This window comes from Amphibalanus amphitrite, unplaced genomic scaffold, assembly GCF_019059575.1.
Source record: "Amphibalanus amphitrite isolate SeventyFive unplaced genomic scaffold, NRLGWU_Aamphi_draft 001129F_arrow, whole genome shotgun sequence".
NCBI classification, from domain to species: Eukaryota; Metazoa; Arthropoda; class Thecostraca; order Balanomorpha; family Balanidae; genus Amphibalanus; species Amphibalanus amphitrite.
Genome location: NW_024882623.1, coordinates 125,836 through 141,954, shown reverse-complemented (window position 1 = coordinate 141,954; position 16,119 = coordinate 125,836). Strand labels below are relative to the sequence as shown.

The window sequence follows — 16,119 nt, the reverse complement described above, 5'->3', positions numbered from 1 at the left end:
CTTACCAAATGCCTCCTGCAGCGTCCCGCGTCTGAGTGCCCCCTACAAATTTGCCCACTGCATTACCTCTTGCCTAATTTTTACTGCCATGTATTGCCGAGTGTTCCTGTAGTCTCACCCAGCTTCCTCCGTAGGCGGGCGACATTGTGCAGTGCGACACCTGCGAGTGGTTGCCGAGCTTCAACGCCAGCAGCGGCGTCAACATCAGCGTGACGGGCGGCATGCAGTTCGGCGGTCTGGTGGAGATGGCGTGCCTGCCCGGTCTGGAGGCCGCCGACGGCTCCGTCTTCAGCTCGGCCATCTGCACGCCAGACGCATGGAATCTCTGTCACACCAACTTCAGTTGCGACTGTGAGTGAAGGAACGGGGAAGCGGGCAGTCTGCCAGCAGTAGCCTAGAAATGGCCGTCCGACTATATAGTGATCCACATTGATTGCTGAAGACTCATAGACTTTATCTTTGGAGTAAACAAGCTAAGTGATTTATGTTTTAGAAGGCAATACGGGATAATTAGATCGATGCCGTATCCTATAATTAGATCGATGGCCCCATGTAGCAGACAGCAGGTGCCTCGAGGGTTGGGACTCTTCACCCCCAGTCTGTTGACTCACTAGTTCCTCGTGTTCCCAGTCTCTCGACTGACCAGTGATCTGTGCTGTGCTCCCAGTCTGTATGGTGATTGATGACCCATGCCTCAGTCTCTCGACTGACCATCCTACCTATCTGTCTGTTGATCCGGGCCCCTTTCTCCCCAGTCTGTCTAACTACTGACCCGCACTTGTCCGCCGTGGCTCGCCTACGGCAGTCTGTGTAGTGGCCCGTGCTTCCAGCGTCTATTGTCTATTGACCCGTGCTCTAACCCCGTGTTCGATGTCTCTCGGACGAAGAAGATTCTACGTCGTCTGGCCAATCCCGCTCAAGGTCAGCGGGGGGTCGGCTGCGGTTATGGAACATGATTGGCCGGACGACGTAGAATCTTCGTCATCCGAGAGACATCGAACGCGGGTAAGTCTCAACTGTGCCCATTCGTCTCCAGTCTGTCACGGCCCACCGCTGAACCACACTGTGCCGGCGTACGTGTCCGGCCACGACTGGGACGGCTCGACGCGCATCCAGGGCACCGTGGTCACCTACACGTGCGAGGGCGCCACGGTGACGGCCTCGGGCCTGCAGGAGCAGTACCAGAACTGTACCGACCTCGGCTGGGTCGGCGAGATCTCCGACTGCGGCGGTGAGTGGGAAGGGCCTGAGAGCGGAACGCCGCGATGCGGGAAACGTAACCGACATATAGTTAAGTTGGGGGACAATATGTTTCACTTTCGATTTTCCACCGAGACCATAAATTCACGCCTATGTTTTACTGTTGGTGTTACATGGTGTACGCAGTCTGTATAATTGGTCACCGTTTCATCATGATGGGCGCAAAATGACCTCGCAGTCGGCGCGCCCCTAACCCCCAACAAACAACCGTTTCATCATCATTGGACGATTGGTACTTTCTTCTCACCCTAGCAGCCGTATAGAGTTTACTGGCAGTATGTATATGCCACCCAGTCGTTTGACCGCGCCCCTCTCTGTCCCTGGCGCCGCCAGTCTGTGCCGGGGATCCGATGAACGCTACGGGCGCCGCCAGTCGCCGGTGGGACGGCACGCGCACAGTCGGCGCGGCGGCCTGGTACCACTGCGCCGCCGGCACGGCCACAGCCGACGGCGCCACGCTGCAGAACCAGACGTGCACCACATCGGGCTGGGAAGGAACCGTCCTCCTCTGCGACAGTGAGTGGCAGGGCCGGCGGGCGGCGACTGTCGAACCAGACGCCAGCCGCCTGTGGTGTGTGGTAGGAGAATCAGGTCGGCCAGGCCGGCAGGACTGACGTCACTGTCTCAGGTTTCAATCAATACCGATACGGTCCACACATCTCACCGATTAGTGTGATTAAGCCTCATTGTTCACACCATTTTTGACGTAGTCTACCGGTACACTGCAGATATGAGACAGTCCCAACAGACAACATCTGAACGCCCCTCCCTCCGCTGTGCCCATCAGCCTGCATTGGCGAGCCGGTCAACGTCACTGGGATGACCACCATCACAAGCAGCTTCACTGGGGACCGCCAGATCGGCGACCAGGTGACCTACACGTGCCAGGCGCCGCTGACGACCAGTGCCGGCCAGCAGCTGCAGACAGTCAACTGCACCGACCAGGGCTGGCTCGGAGACGTGCTGCCCTGCGAAGGTCAGTAGCGACCACTGCCCCGACACAGCGGGGAGTGTTGCATCTTGTGTCGAACGACAGAGGTTGCGTAAGCTTCATAAGCTGTGGGTGGGTTGATATTGGTGTAGGGTGCAATACTGCTTCTACAGGGTACAACGAATGTTATGAATATCAAATATGTTTTGACAGCTCCTTCTTGGCTATTATAATCTAATGCTGTTATCTTGCGAGCAATGCTTGAGGCGTGTTCTCCAGGTGATTTATTTATTTTGTTATTTCTTACCCCACGCCTGTCCCGGCTCGTTCCTGAAAACTCCGAACGCCGTCCGCCCTCTGGCATGTGCCTGTCTCTCTCTCCCAGTGTGCCCGCCTCCGCCGGCCGGGAACCATTCCACCATTCGGCATATGGACACCTCTGGCAACTTTGGCGACCGGCTCGGCTCCAGCATCACCTACCACTGCAACCACCACCTGTACACGGCCGAGGGACACAACCGGATCCAGGCGGTCTGCGAGGCGTCCGGCTGGACCGTCTGCGAGCCGGAGATAGAGTGCAACTGTGAGTATGCGGGCCGGACCGGAAATACCGTGCGACTGTGAGCATGCGGGCCGGAGATAGGGTGCAACTGTGAGTCTGACCGTCTGTAAGCCAGAAATACAGTGTAAATGTGAGTACGCGGGAGGGAGAGACAGTGCAACTGTAAGTATGCGGGCCAGAGAGACCGTGCAACTGTGAGTCCGACCGATTCGCGTTGGGACCGGACCCTTCCGAGTATACAGACCGACTGTGCTAAAGCTATGCTAAGCAATCATGATCTATCTTTCTTATTTGCAAACAAATTGCAATTAAGTCATTTCTTGTTTGCAAATTCCATCAGATCATATTGGGAAAGTATATGATTCGATGTAGTGTGACATCCATCAGAACACAGCAGCCAATGTTTTGTCATCAATGTCTCGAAATCTACCGTCACGAGACCCTGGCCCTCTCACCGACGTTCACAGTCTGCGCTGACCTGGGCGACGTGTCGCAGTACGGCGGCACGCTCACCTGGGACTACACGGGCGTCAGAGAGGTGGGCACGGTGGTGACGCTCACCTGCGGCACCGGACTGGCCACGCCCGAGCTCAACACCACGCAGACGCTCACCTGTGGCCTCAACGGCTGGAACCGGGCCGTGCCCTGCTCAGGTAAGTCGGCTCGGGTCAGAACCGGGACGTGTCCTGCTCGGGTCAGTCAGTGAGGTCAGGGGACCCGGTGGGCGATTCTGGGAGACATCCTCTCGACGGGAGGTTCCAGCCAGAATATACTGCCAATCGTAGAAGTTGACTTCTAGAATGATATCCGCCCTATAGTGCCGAGTGCTAGGTTCATAGTTCGCTTCATTTCCTGTCTTCTTTACCTAAATATTGAATGCGATACATGTAGGTAATATAATCTTTTCTAACCTCTGCCGCAGTGGCGGCGCCACGAATTTTCGCCAGTGGGGGCAAGCTTGAGGTGACCCGACTGTTGTCTGATACGCCAATCTGCAAAATCCATGAGCAACTTGCCCCTAGATGTTGCCATTCAAAATTATTATGGTACTCATGTGACCTCGAATGACCTTTGGTTGACTTTGACCAGGCGCGGATACAAGGGGGGGGGCCATGGGGGCCATGGCCCCCCCCCCTTGGCCGATTTTTTCAAAAATAAAATAAAAAGTTAAAAAGCTGAAAAGGGGGCCTCCTGAAAATAAAGTGGCCGAAATCCGATGAGTTTTTTTAACCTACCCACTTAGTTATTTCTTAGAAGACTAGCTGAGAAGACTTCTTTGTTAGAAGATTGGTAAAGCTTTTCATAACTTGGAGGTCTCTTATACTCACAGAGATGACCACTTTTACAGGGCCTCCTAACCTGCACAGAGGGCCTCCAAGCCTGCACAGATGTCCTAACAAACACAAAATCTCTTAGCCTACACAGAGGCCTCCACTCGCATCCGAACAAAGGGCCTCCTAGCCAACACAGAGGGTCTCCTAACTCACACAGAAGGTCTCCTATCCTGCACAGAGGGACTCCAAGCTTGCACAGATATCCTCTTCGCCAACACAGGACCTCTTAATCTCCACAGAGGGCCTCCACTCGCATCCACTGAACAGCTAGATAAGCTCAATAGACGCAGTTTTTTTTGGGGGGGGGGGGGCCAACAAGTGGGAAGATGGGGCCTCCAACAGGTGGGGGGCCTCCTGGTTTCTAATGGCCCCTCCCTTGGAGATTTTCTGGATCCGCCCCTGACTTTGACACATGAAAAGTCCTTTGTGATGATTTCGTAGCCACTGATCACGATTCTGGCATCCATTTTGCTCTAGTCTAAGCATTCATTTAAATGATGGGAAACATGTCTTAATTAGGTACTAGATGCCGGCAGCGCTCTTGCGTTGCCTTGGGCCAGAATTGGATGAACGGAGCTGAGGGCACACACCGGGCAAAACCACCGAAACCCAGACTGAGCTCGGACTGAACCTGAAACCAACCGAAACATCCCAAAAATGCTTGAAAGCACGTGAGATGGGTGTCCCATAAGTTCGTTTTCACCTTAATGTTACGTTTATAGGCTCTCTTGCTTAAAGGCACGCTGGAATTGGTTCGTAACTGAGCTTACGTGGTTGCCATGGCTGGTAGCAATATGCTCCACAGTAACTAATTTCTGTAGACAAAATAGCTTTTGCTAGAGAGCCCGCTTCCTACAGAGACGGCTAACGCCGCAACATAGAGGTCTCCGATACGGGTGCGTCTTGGTATTTAGTCAGCACGTGACCATTCTCGACGATTAAGGGTGATTGAGGCCTACCAGTCTGTACCCAATGTCCATCGCTAACTGGACGCACAGTCAGCAAGTGACGCCGATGATTTGTCGGGAGTCAATCACGGTGAATGAACATGAGTAGGAGAATGAGTGGGAGTAGGAGATATGCGACAGACGGTCCGAGAACGAACGTTTTGCTGATGCACTTGATACGGGGACCGTCAAAAACAGGCGTACTATTATAACCGCTTATCATGAATGTTGCACTGGTCTTCTGTTCCCTTTTCAACATCAGCCAAATTTTGTGGGGGCAAAAACATAGTCTTGCCCCCACGGCCTCCTACCAGTGGGGGCAGTCTGCCCCCACTGCCCCCACGGTGGCGCCGCCCTTGCTCTGCCGATTACCACCGATTTATTTGAAGGATCTGATTCCCGTAACATTCCACCGGTCTGACGCGTCCACCCCTGCCGCCAGTCTGCACGGACCCGGCGCCGACGCCTCCGGCCTCTCTGGAACCCAACGTCACCTGGACGCTCGGTGACCCGACCGCCATCTACACGTGCCTGGAGTCGAAAAAGTTCGCCTGGGGTCTGACCACATTCGAGATGACGTGCTCGCCCACCGGCTGGCCGTGTGTGCCAGAGTGCGAATGTGAGTGGTCCAGTCGCCAGCGCGATTTCAGGGGACCTGCTAGTTGGACTGGAGTTGACTGCTGAGGCAGTTGGCACAGTTCAGGCCAACTGCCTCTAGAATCAAATACACTGCCTCTGCCTGTGTATTTGATTTCACCATAAAAGGAACATTAAGGATTAGAGTTCGGCAAAAAGTTCTAAAATCTTCAATAGAGTTGGGAACTGAACCTAGTGGTATTTGTTATGTTGTTCGAGCAAGTCTGGTTGCTAAATCCGAAAGAATTTAGCAACACAGCATTGCTTTGCTTACACTGTGTCTTTGTAACCAGTGCTCCCTGTCGGAAGCAGTGGCCGGATGACTGCGCCCTCCTCGTGCCGGCAGACTGCGCCGGGTCGCCGAACCCTCCGGCCGGCGTGTACCCCACGGACGTGTTCTACAATCCGGGCGGCCAGGCCACCTACCAGTGCAGCGCCAACATGCAGACGGCGCTCAACGACACCGTGCAGACGCTGACCTGTGTGGAGACCGGCTGGGAGGGCGACCTGCTGCCCTGTGACGGTCAGGAACGGGAGACTTGCTACCCTGTGATCGTCAGTAGCGGGACTACTGTTCTGTGATGTTCTGCTGCCCATTAGGGGAGACCTATGTACTGCTTAGGAGGGGATACCTGCTGCATTATAGGGGAGATCTGATGTCCTACGTGTATATCGGTCAGTAGTAGGGGAGACTTGTTGCCGCTCTGTGACGATCAGCCGATGTGGTGTCTTCCTTCTGGCACTTGTAGAAGGTTAATACGGTGTCGGTCTGTTGCAGTTTGTATCGGTGAGGTGACGGCCCCGAGTCCCGGTCAGAACCGGATCTGGTCCGGCAACAACACGGTCGACACCATCGTCACCTACGAGTGTGTGCCCGGCATGGAGACGGAGGAGGGCACTACCTATCAGACCCGCAACTGCACCACCGACGGCTGGACGCCGCCGCCGCTGCCGTGTGACCGTGAGCCACGCGCCGCGGGAGGCGGCTGCAGCCGCGTGACCGCGTAGGCCGCACGCCGCAGACAAGCACCACTGTCTAGCGTTGTAACTCGCGAGGGATAAGTGTTCGGACAACTATCAGTAACTTAATGCAGATGCTAAGATACTCTATTACCCCTACCATTGCGCCCCCGGCACATATAGACTAGTTATGTTTACCTACCGATTCTAGTAAATGCGATCGCCTCAGCGACAATTAGCTCCTGGCAGTGTCAGTGCCAGTGTCACGCCCATGTCAACGTGACACGAATATCGATCAGAGATCGAATCATCGATCATCAATATCATCGATCGAATACCGATATCGGTCGACTATCCCTCTGAAGTTGTCTGACAACCCTGATCTGACGAACACCCCTGGTCCTGCCGCAGTGTGCAATTTGGCGCCGGGACCGCGCCACTACATGAGCCGCGACTGGAGCGGCAACCGCACCGTCAACAGCACAGCCACATACACCTGCCACGGCAACCTGACCACGATGGCCAACGAGACTGAGCAGACCATCACGTGCACAGAGACCGGCTGGAGCGCCCCCGTCCAGCCCTGCGGTGAGCGCACCGCGCGCCTGGGCCCCGGACAGAAGGCGTGGTGCTGTGATTCGTGCTGGCTGGAATTTTGAGGGTGTGACTGTGGATGGATGGGGGGGGGGGTAAAAGGTGGAATCAGCGACATGCATGGAGAGGTGGTAACTATATAGTTTTGGGGAGATGAAGGGTGGTGTGGGCAACTATTTGTCGAATTCCCTCCTTGACTGGTTTGGAGGGAGGCCGGGGGGGGGGGGTATATCGCCAACACTATACATCCTAGATACAGACCTCTGCCTCGATTGTGCTGCTTATTTTTCCGACCAACTGCCATAGTGAGGTTTCGCGCTGTTCCCTTATTACCAAATGTCATTTCGTATTCAGCCCACCGATCACCATATTGCAACCATCACCAAGCCGTGGTGATGGGACCCAGCCATCTAGGAGTAGGAACCAAGCCGTTCTGCGTGTGACCGCGGCCGGCCTGTGCGCCGTCTGTCACCGCTGTCGTCTGACGCCGCCTCTCCGACAGCCATGTGCAAGGACCCGATCCCGGACGCCGGCAACTCCACGGAGCGCAACATGACCTCGTGGGTGGGCTGGCGGCTACCGGGTGCCACTGTGGAGTACCTGTGCTCCACGGGCGCCGTGCAGACAGTGACGTGCACGGGCAGCGGCTGGGAGCCCGAGGTGCTGCCGCCCTGCTGTGAGTCGGCGCCGCCGCCCCCACCGGCCGACCGGCGCCACCTATCGTATTACTGGCTCATTGAAGGCTTTCATAATAAGGCTGCCGAGGGCCAGAAATGCGCATTTATTCAGACAGCTCTATATTAAATATGGAATGATATTAATACATTATATTCCATTGCAAAAATCCAACTACTAATGGTTACATAAGTTTTATATAAAGCATATCTATATAAACACAAATCTGCTTGCAAAGTTGGGCCACTGTCTCTTCTCGTGCCCGCCGCCCAGCCCTGGTCTAAACCCCTCTCATCCCCTTTAACCTATGGTCCTGCGTGAGTGGTGTGACAGGGTACGAGCGAATGAACGTGAGGCGATGGGATGACTGACACTGGTTTGCATGCTGCTACTGCTGTATGACTTTTCTGCGCTTAGACAGGCTCTGCATTGTGACATGCTCAGCGAATAATTCTTCAGGTAGCTCAGGTACTGTACTCTACAGCCCGTGCCTTATCCGGTAAGCTGCAGTGATGGGGATTAGTGACCTCACGTATATCAACTCACGTGATCGCTGGTTCCACAATTCATAGATCACAACTCTTGAGTTAGGTTTGTGGGAACCGTGGTAGCCATTCCAGCGCGAAGTGTTTTAAGCCAGTGTTTCGTTAGTATATCAAAAGGTATGATGTGTCCTATATATTATGTGTGTAGTTTCAATCATTTCTTTTAGAGGACGAATTAAAGGCGTCAATATGACCCAGTCCGATACGAAACTGATCGATGACGTATCTAACTGCGCGTTTCGAGTCCCTCAGGTTTGTCGAGGTCATCATCTGGCCTTCTTCGTCCTGGTGGACACCGCTAAAAGCCCTGCTGCGGGCGGCCTTCCACTGGCAAGCTGGCACGTCCTCCCGGCTTCAGGAATGCGGGATGGAGGACACCCTAAACGCGAATAGGGGCATCTCCCAGCCGTCTTATCGGGAGTTGATGTTCCCTCAATGTAAGGGAATGGAATAAATGGAATGATGTTCCACCATTGAGTGAAAAACGGAGAAACCGCTGTCGACAACGCAGATGAAAATCATCTGTTTTATGGCTGTGAATTTTGTGCTGTTTTATTTTTGTGTTGGGATCAAGGCTGGGATTGATGTTAATACCCACCACCAGCAAATGTAACTAAATGTGTCAGACTCTAGTGTTTGCACATATTTATCAAACCGTAGCATGGTAGCATAGCTATATCGTTTAACGATGCGATGACGAACGATCCCCTATCTTTCGTGTAAATGAATTAAATACTGGGAAATAAGACAATAACTAGGCACCAAAAGCGTCGAACAGTAGACACTTTCACCGCACGTGAGCCTAGGGCTTCTCAAATCCTCAGCATACTCGTGTCGCGCTGTACATACATAAACCAAGTTAGTGTCGCGGGACACTATTCCTCATGTCAGATGAGTTGTGAAAGGTGGCCGTGATTTCCTGCAATATGCCGCTTTTTATCAGTCTGAATATATGTTAAGACCGGCAACGCTGAATTTCGGCAGACGATAGCGGCTGTGCTGACAATACGTAAATCGACTGGGAAGGCTGAGAAAGATGTGTGATACTGTTCAGTGCTCAGCACATTCACGTAAAACCCATGCACTTTACCTCTTTGAAGACTGATCTATTTTCAATGCATCTTACACGCACATTTGTCAATCATCTCGCATGGAAAGCAGCAGTCACACGATTTTAGCACAATTAAATACAAACGGGAACATCACAAAACTACCATAAAAACATGGCCATCACAATCGCGTATTACGCGCAATCGTCGACTGAAGCTAGACCTGTGTTTAACCATTGAGTTCGTATCGAGCTCAAGCCATGCCTCATCTGGGTACAAACTGGCGGCATGACAATGCCCCACAGTAATGCAAGAAGAACTAAAACTCTCGGAAGTCTGCACTGCGTGAAATAGTCCCTGATCAAGTCAACATTCGCAACACGCCTCCCCTGCCGGACGTCTCCTGCACAGCTAAAATAGGCACCAGCAAACATGGCGAGTATAAGGTGACTTTGCACTCGTTCATCACCCCCACCTCATGACATACGAACAAATCGGCCAGCGTCACCGTCTTACTGTCAGCATACAAACCAAACCAAACGCCCGCGCTCTACGAGCCACAGCCGAAGACCGCCGCACGGCCTACTTGTCCGCAGAGGTGGCGGCGGCCTGCGCCGCTCGATCCTCCTCGGCCTTTTGCGCGCGCAGCTGGCGGTGGCGCTCCAGGGTGCGCTTCTCCACCGTGTCGCCGGCCCTGGCGCGCTCCTTGCCCGTGTAGACCATGGCGAGGGCGGCCATCACCGTCAGGCCGATCATGACCAGGTTGGCGCGGATGCGGAACCGGTTGCGCGCCTGTACGATCGTCTGGTAGGGCAGCATCTCGGGTACGTCTTCGACAGACTTGTAGCGCTTATCCCAGACTAGTGACTTCTTGTCAATGTACTGTGCACGCACCATCTTCTGGCTGGTGTCTGCCGGCGATGAGCATTGCGCTAACTTTGTCCCTATCGTGGTATGCGTTTACCAATAAATGAAATACAACCCAATAAATAGTTACCTACTTAATATAACATAGAAACAACCAAATAAATAAAATTATGCATGAAGACATTCCACATGCAGCCAACCTCACAGTGAAAATAAACTGATGTTGAGGCGGTTCTGGCAGTAATATTAGGGGAGAGTGGGGAAAGATGCCCAGGGTTTGACTATGTCATATATTATTCGAAAATGACGATCGGAAAGCCAAAACTTGGAGTTTCAACGGAAGCCGACATCATTTTTCTCCAAAAATATCACACTTTCGTGCCTGAAATATGATAACTTTTTTTGCTAATAACCCGCGCCCCGTAGGGCTACCGGCGGACCCTACCACCCGTAGGGGGGGGGGGGGGCCGTTTCGGCCCCCCCCCCCTAAGATCTCGGAAAGTTACCGGCCGATTTTCAAAATTCAAACGGCGTTCGATAGCCCCACCCGGGAACTACCTTGTGACCAAATTTCATTGACCTAGGTCAAACCGATGACGTCACAGGTCAGGTCAAAGGTCAGATTTTCACCGTTCACAGGCGATTCAAGAAATGTGCTGTGAAAGCGAGTAAATTGGTAATTTATTGAAAACCATCGATGGTACATTGTTCGTCAAACACATACTTTGCTATCTGAGGTCACTGATACCAGGTCAGGTCACAGCGAGGTCAGGTCACCGGGGGTCACAATATGAATGTGTCGTGTGATACATGTTTTATGGTCCATTTTACATGACAAATGCGATTATGTTGGTTAGGCAGCCTTTGGGGCCAGCCTAGGTCATGTTTTGGTGAAGGTCAGGTCAAGGTCAGGTCAAATTAGGTCAAATTTCAAAATTGATATTTTTGCATAAAATGGGTATTGATTCGATGCAGCTCGTCACGGGGAGTCTAATGGTGGTCTTCGTTTTGCTCTACGAGTTCTAGAATTGCCAAAAATTGAGTTTGAAAATTTGACGTCATCATTTTTGAACAGTTTTTTCGCTATAACTTGGCCAAAAAACGAGGTATCGATCTGAAATTTGGTATGTGGATAGATGACGGTAGGCACTATCACATATATTCCGGTTTTTTCGAAACTCAAAAAACTTTTTGGATTTTTTGGCGAATATATCCAAAAAAATGTTTTTTTGATTTTTGGGGGTGAAAACTCAAAAATTTTAAAAATTCGAGATAACAGTTTTGTAGCCCTGTCAATTCTACACATTTTATGTTTTGATCATTTTTCTGTATCTTCAAAGCTGTAGTCCTGACAGGTCTTCTCGCGAAGGTCTTTTTTCGGTCGAAAATGACAGAACATGACGTCACTCTGACGTCATTTGTGGCCAACCTATCATAGCCTCTGGAAAAATTTTTGGTCACAATGTGTAAAATTGATGCCCGGAGGGGTCCTGAAAGTTTGGTGGCGATATCTCCAGCCGTTTAGGAGATATCGACCGAAAAGGACAAGGGGGGGCCGTTTCGGCCCCCCCCCCTACGGGGCGCGGGTTAAGCATTTTCCTGAAGAAGTGAAAGGGGGCATCTTACCCCACAGGGTGGAAAAGACGCCCCCTGGCGCTGGGTAAGATGCCCCCTGCACTAAAAGTGACATAAATAGGCACGTGAATCGCCTGAACGAATCAGTAGTCCCTTCGAGCCTGCAGTAGACACCAAACGTCATCGTAAGGGCCCTCAAAAGTAGTCGTAAGGGGCTTCAGAGGTCATCGTTAGGGCCATCATAGTCCAGCGTGGCCAAACAAGCCTCCGTGGTGGCGTTCGGAGACCACTGTGGGGCCCTTATGGGTCTTCATGATGCTTGATGGCCCTCGAGCCCATCGTGGGGACCTCAGATGCCAGGGCGGCCCGTGGAGCCAACGTGGGAGCCCTCAAAGGATGTCGTGAGGGGCCCTACATAGAACCAATAATGGGGCCCACAGAGGCCGTCGTGAGGGCTCTCAGAGTCAGATGCCGCCCAAAAAGTCGCTGTGTGGGCCGAGAGACCGGCATGGGGAGCACCCGACCGTACCAGACTCTCAATAGTCCCAGATCGGCTTTTGTCTCTCATCACAAGTATGTAATAAATGATTTGACGGGCTGCTTGAAGGACAGCCTACGGATTTAGGGGGCGTCTTTCCCCATCAGGACAGGGGGCATCTTACCCCAAGGTACCGAAGTAACATTAAATCAGCACAATTTGTTAGCCATAAAACTACACCCTGAAACAAACTGTTTGGGACACAGTACACGCATGTTAACCCTCGCCGGACCTATTGGTTTTCTACATACGCGCCGGCCGAGGGGGGGGGGGGCGGGTACGACCCCCCCCTCGCCGTTTCGCCCCTGGTGGAGCTAGCGCGTCGCGGAAAAAACAAGCGTGTGCGCCGTTACGAGACGCAGAGATTGGTACCCGATTTTAAGGTCCTAGGTCAACCGGTGACCTCTGAGGTCAGGTCAAGTGCCCCAAGGTACGGTTCAGTTTTTGGTGAATAACTTCGCAAAAAACGGCCGCAGAGCGCCGATGTTGGCAGCATCGTGTTCGTCTCGCTCAGGCGCGTCGAATGATATACTTTTTGTCCGGGTCAGGTCAACTTGGGGTGTTGACCTCAGGTCAAGGTCAGGTCAGCACCCCCAGGTCACGAAGCTGGTCGAAAGAGGTCATGTCGCATATCATTCGATTCGGCAGGTCTTCCTGAGTCCATTGGTGGCTTTCCCGACTCGCTAGCTCAATTTGATCAAGAGTTATTGACGAAAAACTAATATGACCTTGATGACGTCATAAATGACGTCACGCAAGGTCAACATTGCAAAAGTGACGCATCTAACCTTGCAAGGAGTGCATCAAATCACGATTCTGTATGCTTGAGCTAGTTGGAGATCGTTCCCGGCGCCAGAATAGCAGTTTGAATTTTTCCCCCTTGACTTATAATGGTGAGGTCACGAAAATGACCTGACCTTATATGACCTTTAGGAAAAATCCGAGATATACAAGTTGTGGGACTCATAATGGATACTAGATCCTGCAAGTTTCATTTCCCTGTGACATCTCCTCTGGCAGTGAGGGCGTTGCGAAGTTGCAACATCTGAAGACCGTGCAGAGGTTCACTTATGACGTCATAGGTCAGTGACCTGACCTGACCCAAAAATGCGGTTGGTGTCAAAAGATCCGGCTTGGATCAAAGGTCAGGTATGCCAAGTTTCAGCTCTCTATCGCCAGCGTGTTCGGAGCTATCGCGAAAAAACCCTATGGGGGGGGGCGGCACCCGCCCCCCCCCCCTCGGCCGGCGAGGGTTAATGTATCACGACTATAGCAAGGGACGCAAAAATTATCTACCTTTTTTGATATTTACAATGTTTTGACGCCAAAATATTTTTTGAAAGCAGCAAATAAAAAACATGCAATCACCAGCCAGCCGTTGCCCAACTGAACTTCGCAAATTTTTGTGCAGTTAACAAGGCAGGCTTCTTCTTTACGCTAAGAACATTAATTTCCAGGTTCGATTCTTTGTTTCCCCGCTAGAGGGGGTGGGGCGTCTTTCCCACCCTGGGCATCTTACCCAACTCTCCCCTATTGAACCATTTGTCTCACAACTAATTAGTATGGCCCTCATAAGGACTTGTCATAACTATGGCATAGATGCCATGGAGGTCCATGGCCGGGCCATCCTACAATGTAGCACTAGCATCCTGATACCATGCAGGATAACACAGAAGTGATGTTACCTATGTAAAAAATAGAACAAATAAAAAATGAAACACAAAGTGTAACAAATCAATTGCCCACCTAACTACTATAATATAGGATTACGGGACAAATCTTAGCTTGGGCAAATATTTTATTGGCTGTTTTTCAACCTAGAATAAATTGAATAAACATAAAATGACCTAGCCTGTCCCCAACGTTACCCATTGTACCCTTAGTTTAAACCAATGCATAGGTTTAAAGGAAGCATAAGGAGCAGAGATTTGTCACAACATCATTTGTCATGTGATAAAGTAGGGATGAATCAGACTGCAAACCGTGGCAGGTTCGACGAGATCTCGGGAGTGCACGGGGCCTCCTCTAGCCTTATTCAGGCGTGCAAGGCACAGGCCATACGTGCAGGCGTGCAATGACGAATCAGGGCGCACATGCCTGGAGAGCTCTCACTCTAAGCTCTAAGCTTGCTAATGAAACAAACGCGAAATATGGGGACGGACGTCGCAACTACCGTGCATTTTTTTAGTGCCGAGCTCTGTTCATTGGGGTCAAATGTGCGAGTATGACAGGTCACTAGTCACCAATTCAAACGTTTTCACTGCGGCTGGCGTATACGAGAGACGGGCGGAGGGACCTATGTCGAACGGTGGACCTCGGTTCGGTCGGACCCCTCCCAACCGCTCGACACTTGATCGAGCTAAAGCCTCGCGGAAAAAAAACGAGCTATCGCTCGTGACAAGAGGAAGCAAATGCTAACCGATTTTGAGATCTTAGATCATTGGCTGACCTTCCAGGTCAGTTCAATGACCTATTTGTCAGGAAAATCAGGACCTGCTAGATTTTCTTGAAGTGCGGCAAATCAGCCATCTCTGGAGTATTTTGGAGGTCCTGAATCGGAATTTCACACTAGTTTTGATTGACAATGCATTTGTGAATTTGGGGTAGGTAGGGTGTGGGTCAGTTCAGGTCAACCAGCATTTGTCCCACAAATTGTTTTTGGCATGTATTTACCATCAATGATGCCTCCTTCACATGTTACAAGCTACATAGTTTAGAAGTAGTTCCCAAATCCTAATTAGTGATACATTCATTGTCGCCTGTCGGCTCCAAAAACTAGTCAAATAAGCATAAAAAATAAGAAAACCGGGGTCACCAAGTACAAACTGACTGGCTCAGTCAAGAGCATTGCAACCCAGCCCCCGATATAAGTGTGAAGGTTAGGTAATGTATGAAAGACATCACTGACAAAGTTAAAAGTGTCGCTCGCTGGTACACTTTAAATGCCAGCCACCAGTTAAGTTTTGCTACGATGCTCAATATCGTGTGTAGTGTACGGGGTGTAACTTGAACTTGAAACAGAAACGCTGTGTGTCGGGCGTGCAAAGTACAGACACAGGCGTGCACTCCTACTTGCCAGACATGCACTCCCATCTTACCCATCTAACTGGGTACACCTCGGGCATGCACGAGCCACGCTTTGCAGTCTGGGCCGGATGATGCTGTCTTGGGAAACCATACCTTGTGCAGATGGCTCAGGCTTTTCTCTTGAATTATCACCTTCTGCTGACTCTGTGACATCCTTTATCTTTGATTGACTTGATGCAAAAGTAGTTATGCTCTTTGGTTGAAGATGGGGTCTTATCAGTCTCCCACAATTGAGACCATTCCTCAAACTTGCCATAGTTTTAAGCTGCAGCGGCAGGAAACTGGTAAATAGTGCTTGAGCAGGCATTACGAGAAATCGATATATCAGTTGCTCATAGAGCAGAATAGCGACCAGCAGCCTTTACAAACAAATTAAAAATTTTGATGAGCATGAAACTATAAAAAGAAATAGCGGTCTCGAGCTCGAGCCTATCTTACCTAATATTTTGCCGCATATGTCAACAATGGATAGGTGTTCAAAATGACGAGGCTAGCGAAGCGCGAACGTCCCCGAAATCAAACGAAGTAGTTGATTTGTTCCTTTATGTCCGCAAGCAGC

General features: G+C 51.3%; 2 protein-coding genes across 2 annotated transcripts in view; one reads left to right on the top strand and one right to left on the bottom strand.

Annotated features, from left to right (window-relative positions):
* The window catches only part of LOC122370388, a 52,349-nt gene extending 43,371 nt beyond the window's left edge, over window positions 1–8,978 (top strand). The window contains exons 16-27 of the mRNA XM_043345941.1: window positions 135–351; window positions 1,037–1,231; window positions 1,594–1,776; window positions 2,048–2,236; window positions 2,577–2,774; window positions 3,221–3,406; window positions 5,477–5,653; window positions 6,017–6,193; window positions 6,449–6,631; window positions 7,042–7,218; window positions 7,727–7,900; window positions 8,697–8,978. Of these exons, the coding sequence (XP_043201876.1) occupies window positions 135–351; window positions 1,037–1,231; window positions 1,594–1,776; window positions 2,048–2,236; window positions 2,577–2,774; window positions 3,221–3,406; window positions 5,477–5,653; window positions 6,017–6,193; window positions 6,449–6,631; window positions 7,042–7,218; window positions 7,727–7,900; window positions 8,697–8,746 (2,106 nt within the window). The 3' untranslated portion in view covers window positions 8,747–8,978. The remainder of the gene's footprint in view (window positions 1–134; window positions 352–1,036; window positions 1,232–1,593; window positions 1,777–2,047; window positions 2,237–2,576; window positions 2,775–3,220; window positions 3,407–5,476; window positions 5,654–6,016; window positions 6,194–6,448; window positions 6,632–7,041; window positions 7,219–7,726; window positions 7,901–8,696) is intronic.
* A 551-nt stretch (window positions 8,979–9,529) lies between these two features.
* LOC122370390 (UPF0389 protein GA21628-like) lies at window positions 9,530–16,109 on the bottom strand. The gene is made up of 2 exons (XM_043345943.1): window positions 15,654–16,109; window positions 9,530–10,404 (listed from the first exon to the last, which is right to left on the bottom strand). The coding sequence occupies exons 1-2, from the start codon at window positions 15,865–15,867 to the stop codon at window positions 10,076–10,078; spliced, it is 543 nt and encodes a 180-aa protein (XP_043201878.1). The 5' UTR covers window positions 15,868–16,109; the 3' UTR covers window positions 9,530–10,075.
* Window positions 16,110–16,119: the final 10 nt, after the last annotated feature.

What these genes read in the sequence shown, in the direction of transcription:
- LOC122370390 (XM_043345943.1), bottom strand. Translation starts at nt 15,867, where the DNA reads ATGCCTGCTCAAGCACTATTTACCAGTTTCCTGCCGCTGCAGCTTAAA. An exon ending in GCCTGAGCCATCTGCACAAG is followed by an intron (nt 10,405 to 15,653) that starts GTATGGTTTCCC and finishes CATCGCCGGCAG; the next exon opens with ACACCAGCCAGAAGATGGTG.